The sequence below is a fragment of the Vitis vinifera genome, chromosome 14 (assembly GCF_030704535.1).
Source record: "Vitis vinifera cultivar Pinot Noir 40024 chromosome 14, ASM3070453v1".
NCBI lineage: Eukaryota > Viridiplantae > Streptophyta > Magnoliopsida > Vitales > Vitaceae > Vitis > Vitis vinifera.
The window spans coordinates 10,113,510-10,119,674 of NC_081818.1; the positions used below are offsets into that span (position 1 = coordinate 10,113,510).

Sequence of the window (6,165 nt, forward strand, 5' to 3'; positions counted from 1 at the left end):
TACTCTACTGTCGGTCTCTTGGCTGTCGGATTTGAAAATCAAAATTGAAGGTAAACTTTCCCAACAATTTGTACAGTAATAGTTTCATGTAGATTTTGGGTTTGGTAATAGATTATATTGGGCTTTGATATTGAATCACACTATTTATTAGGCTTATGTTAGATTTGGGTTTGAGGCATGTTTTGGGCTTGACTTTAATTACTGAGGTGTACTCTACTTGTTGGTTTGGGTTGTTGCTTTATATATTGAATTAGGATTAAGATATGATTGGGTTTGGTTTCTAATTATTGAGAGGATTTTCGACTTTAGGCATTTGGGCCCTCTGAATCATTTATTTTATTATTTTATTATTTTATGTTTATTTGCATATATTCTGTAGCATTTTGATTTTGATTTTACTAATAATTATATATATATATATATATATATATATATATATATATATAATATAATGTAATAAAAGCATAAAATCTTTTTTTAATTGAAACTATTTTTTAACAAAACTAAATTTTGAAACCATTTGTTTACAAATAAAATTATATTTTTTTTTAGAAAATAAAATGAAGTTATAAAAATAATTTTTCTAAATAAAAATCTTAAATCATTTTTTTAAATAAATATTGTAAAAGGCGTTTTCTTGTAAATAAAAATTGGATTGAAAGACTTTTTTTTTCTTTTTGTAAATAAAATTATAGAAATCATTTTTTATGTAAGTCATTCTCTTGTAAATAAAATGGAATTGAGATATAGTCAAGCGCAAAATCATTTTCTTTAAATAAAAATTTGTAAAAATTATTTTCTTGTAAATAAAGTGAAATTGGAACATTTTCCTTAAAACAGAATTGTATAAAATGATTCTTTCTCTAACAAAAGTAAATATTTTTTTTTGTAACTAAAATAAATTAAAATCATCGAATTGGAAATGATATATATATTATTAGTTTAATAAGTCTCTTGTCCATTATTTTATATATTTTTATAATATGTTATTATCATGCCACCTATTCTTTCTCTTATCCATTTGCTCAATATGCATTGATTAATTAATTAAATATCATAGTTTATTCTACTTGTTTATTAGAGACCATATTTATTTAGGTTTAAATGAGTGTTACGTCTTATTATCGTATCTTTTCGATAGATAACTTAATCCCTAAATTTATTATTTATTCACAAACTTGTCTTTTCTAAATAAGAAGTCACTCTTAGGATTTTTTTTTTTCTCTTATTTTTATTTTTCCTTTTAAAAAATAATAAAACAAGTGGTGACTCTAACTTTATAAAAATCATCAAAATAATTTTTTCATTGAATTTGAGTTACGCCATCGAGTGAGGATATATGTGAAAAATGTGGATTTACAAAATTGTGACTTCACGGGGATGGTTAAAGGGTCAAGTTAGAACTCAAGTTGGGGGAAAATTGGTGTTTTATTTATTGACTGAAGGACGCTCATCTCATGTGCCTTTTGTTGTATGTATATTAGCTATTTCATTCATTTGTGTGTTAGGACACCTGAGAGGCATGTTGATATTGTATTTATCTTATGTGATTGTATGATGTTTGCAATTACCACCCTTCTTCTGCTTGTTGCATGTTACTGTCTTTGCATGTGTAGGTGGAACACATATATATTCCTTCATTTTCAAGTAACCGGGCTAAGTCAATCTTATGTTAGAGGAGATCACCACATCATCCAACCATGTCACATCTTCAATGCCATGATATTAAAGTCACATCATCAATGTCATGCCATTAATGTCACATCATCAATGTCAAATCATCCTCATCCATTCGTTTGATGTACTGATTCATCACCAAATGGAGTTTTATCATAGAAGACCAATATAACCCAAAAACTTGATTTGGATGTGTGTGTTCAATGTGTTTATTCATTTAATTATTTTTCGTTCTAACTCATGGTTTGGCAAGGTAGTTGAATGCACCTACACCACACACTATACACCTTTAGATTATCTTATATGTATGCTAAGAGATGTAAGGTGTGCTAACTTGTAGGAAGCCTTAACTATTAAGAAACCCTCCTAGGATGTCAATGAAAACTAGATATAGGAGGTGATGACCCATTCTTATATGAAGCGCCACATCTTTTCAAAGGCGTGAAGGAGGTTGCATACCATCAGTGGATATGATTACTTTTAAAAAGCCTACCTTGATAGAGTTGCCTCGACCTTCTAAGATGGGAACTAGATCCATGGACTAGGATACTTGCCCACATGAAGGTGCATTTGTGTATAAGATTGCAACAACAATTTCATATCAGCATCAGAGTTCCATCAATATATGGAATCATCTTAATTCATTTATCCTTAGTTGGATTTTGAATCAATCATCCTTCTAGGTTATATATTCTTTGATCTTATATAGTGTTCTTCCCCTTAGGGTCTATCAACCTTAGATTCTTGTATATAGAGAATATTTGTTTTATTTAGATTTATTGCTAGTCTTTTAGGCTGTTGTACACTAGGTGTAACATTTAGGATGTGTTCATCCGACCTTTTCTGGACCTAGGTTTAGGGTTGTGTGTCCTATGTGTACCACCAAACAAATAGGTTCTTTATATGAGTTATGTTAGTTGATCAGTGTGAGTCTTGGAGACCTTGCTAGATCCTTTTAAATGAGATAGTACTAGGATATTATTTTTAATAGGATATAATATTCTTGAATATTAAATCTAATGAACATGACATCTTAAAGTAGTTTATTTAATGAGATATATTATGTTATACTTATATTTAATTTATAACATGAAATATATATATATATTCATATATTAATATGTTTTATAAATATTTTTTTAGTTTTTTTAAACACAAATTTAATTTTATAATAAAAGGTTTTATTTTATAATAAAAATATTTTATTTTATAAAATAAGTAATATAAAAAAAATTAATAAAAATAAATAAATTTATGATACATGGATATATAAACCATATCTCACATCTTTTAACTTGTGATTAACATATTTCATATAAAAGAGGGATATAAAAAAGAACTTGAATAATATATCACCACTTATCTTTATCTTATCTTATACATTGACTCTCATCGACCCAACCAAACCTAGTCTAATTGGACAAGTTTATCTGGTTGTTTTGAATTCCTAGGTGAAGACCTTACGGGGTATATAGTTCATTTGGTTGGTAACGCATCTATGTGTCTGCAAGCATGATGCATGAATAATTGGTAGGCTAAGCTACACGTACTCATGCAGTACATTTTCTTTTCTTCTCGCGTCCTTGTGTCTGTTTGATATACTGCAGCCTGAAAAGGAGTGGTAATCAGACAAGCAAGTTGAAGCAGAACAATCTGGAGCACATATCAAAAAGTGGTTGGCACAAAGCATGAACAATCCAAGAAGCTAAGAAAGTTGCTAGCTTCTTGATTCCAAACCTATCTACATTCGACATGTCAGCAAGCTCGGCCTAAAGCGATATGTGATGATTTACTGTTATCGGTTGACATGGCAAAAGCATAAAATAGCACGATTCTGACGTGTGATTCTCTGCACCTCCAATTCACCATGAGGTGCACAAGCCATTGATTTATATGTAAGTACTGTTTAGGCATCTATCTCTTTGACAACCACAGCTGAACAAAGCAATGATGGACGATTCTCTTTCCACTGTTTTGTTAGCTGATCAATTTTGCAGATTAAAAAGCAAAATCATACAACTGGTTGAATGGTTATGGTCGAACTGATGAACAATTTGGGGGAAATATCCACTGGTAATAACAGTCGTTTCAGAGAAGTACTTGGGCCTCTGTTGATCAGAGCATGCACTTGAAGAAAATATCTGGGGCAGGGAACCATCCTTATCTTGTTTGAACGCTATTATTGGTGGCTTTTATTGTGGGTGCTCGACAGTGAATGGGTAGAAGAAGGTACAAATCTGTGAAGAATTCCGGGAAGAAGACACTGACAGAAGGAATACATCAAGCTGACAGGGAATAGCAATCACTGAACTCAGAAAAGAAATTTAATTGGTCCAATATTCTTGCATTACACCAAGAAACATATCAGTTTGCACTTAAATTTTGTTTTAGTAATTAGTATAGATGAGGACATGTTACTTTGCATTCTTCTCCCCAGAGTAGTAAACTGATAGGTGCTCTGGCAATAGCATTTTTATGATAATGTTAATGAGCTGTAAGCAGACATACTTGAAATGAAAGAATAAGTCGGTTGACATAATTGCGAGAGACATGGAATTGTCTAAATCAGCTGAAATGTTGAGAATCAAAGGTCCAGCCTTTTTAAATGTGGTGTGCGAGGAAGAGGTGAAAACCAAAGACATGACAGTGAGCTGATTGCCAATTTGGCAGCTACAATCCCACTCTTCAGTGAAAAGAGAAATGAAAGAAGCTGACAAGCACATAGCTGCATATGGACATCTTGTTGCTTACCAGGATTCTCAACCAGTCACGGTCTATTGCATCACAAATTGGGCCATTGCCTATGCTGACAGGGGCGAAAAACACAGGAACTGAGTTAGTGAGGTACCTTTGAATTCAATTCTCACTGGAATGACTCAACTATCCTTTAATGGTGCTACGTGGGGGACTGTGAATTAGGGAAGGAGGGTTGCCATATGACCGTCAGTTTGTCAGTTTGGGGAATGGCTAAAAGGGTGGAGGACCACCAATCACGTGGGACGTCGGGCCTAGAGGCTTTTCCTAAGGGCACTCCTACAAGACAAAAGACAATGGTCATTCAAAACTCTTCTGCACTATCCCTCTCCACCAATTATCATTCATCTCCCACGCGGGAGTTCTGGGCCAACCCTCAACCATCCCTCCGCTTCACTATAATATTTATTCATCTGCAGCACCATCAGCATCAGTTACACCATTTCTTGCATTGACCCTGTTTCTTTACTCCCAACGTCGTTTTTTCTTTTTGGGTTAAAAATTCATCTCTAGTGTTCATTGAAGGTCACAGGCTATAGCAGTAATGGGGGACTCTTCTGCCTCTTCTGCTTCATACATACACATGGTAGCTGAATTATAACATTACTCCTCACATGGGATTCTACTGTGATTTTGTTTTTAGCAAACCTTCTATCTCTTTATTGTTTTGTTGATGTTGTGGCCTGACTTTTAGGTGCAACACCTGATCGAGAAATGTTTGATCTTCCACATGACCAAAGAACAGTGCATGGAAGCCCTTTCCAAACATGCTGACATCCAACCAGTCATCACGTCTACTGGTTAGCCTCTTTAATCTCCAAGACCAGCCTACTCGCTGTCTTTTCCTGCATAGCATCATGCATGTGTATGTTTTCTCCTTCTCTAAATCATATAATACTGGTAACCTGTGGCCCTGCAGTGTGGAATGAATTGGAGAAAGAGAATAAGGAATTCTTTGAGGTCTACTACACTCAAACTCGAACCAGAGATGATGATCAGATGTCAGAGACAGAGACAACTGAAATGATCCAGAAGATGATAACCAAGTCCTCCAAACACTCGGACACATAATGATCTCTACCTTGTGATTCTGGTTGGTCGTTGCCCATTAAAAAATAAATAATTAAATAAATGAAACAGCTTTATATCGACGGAAAGAGAGAAGATCTGTATACTGCATATATACCATGGCCCATCTCCCCATTGTCCGCTAACCTATTCTACATGCATAACCAATTACGTCTGGCCGCATCACAATCTGATGAAATATTGGGTAAGGTTTAATATTTCAGCTATCTTCTCAAAATACCGAACAATTTCTTTTGGAAATTGGGTAGTTAACTGTATAAACCTATGCAGTGGATTAAGCACAGGGAGATAGAGACTCCTAGAATGATGGTTTGTTACGTTTTTGTGTGGAATGTGCTATGTTTAATTTGTTCTTCTTATATTGTAAAGACTATTATGTGGCGTTAGTAGTTAATTGAAGCAGAATCAGTTGGTGGCCACCAGGCAGACTCATAGTCATAATGGTCTTGACTTTTTCCTAGTTCTGTAAAAGTATGAAATAATGTTGATGGCAACCACTTTGGGGTTGAAGCAGCAGTCCTGAAATGACTGCCAGAGCTCTCATCACAATCATGGATCGTGCATGCATGTCCTTTGCTTCTTCTCATCTGGCCGTACCACAGCGGTACATGGGTCCAAATGAGATGAATATTGATGACAATATGG

At 34.0% G+C, this 6,165-nt stretch overlaps 1 protein-coding gene across 1 annotated transcript; it reads left to right on the forward strand.

The window, feature by feature from the left end:
- The first annotated feature begins 1,240 nt into the window (after positions 1 to 1,240).
- LOC100245098 (uncharacterized) lies at positions 1,241 to 5,939 on the forward strand. Its single transcript, XM_002265002.4, has 3 exons — positions 1,241 to 5,017; positions 5,126 to 5,231; positions 5,351 to 5,939. Exons 1-3 carry the CDS (start codon positions 4,976 to 4,978, stop codon positions 5,500 to 5,502), a joined length of 300 nt encoding a protein of 99 aa, XP_002265038.1. The 5' UTR covers positions 1,241 to 4,975; the 3' UTR covers positions 5,503 to 5,939.
- The last annotated feature ends 226 nt before the right edge of the window (positions 5,940 to 6,165 follow it).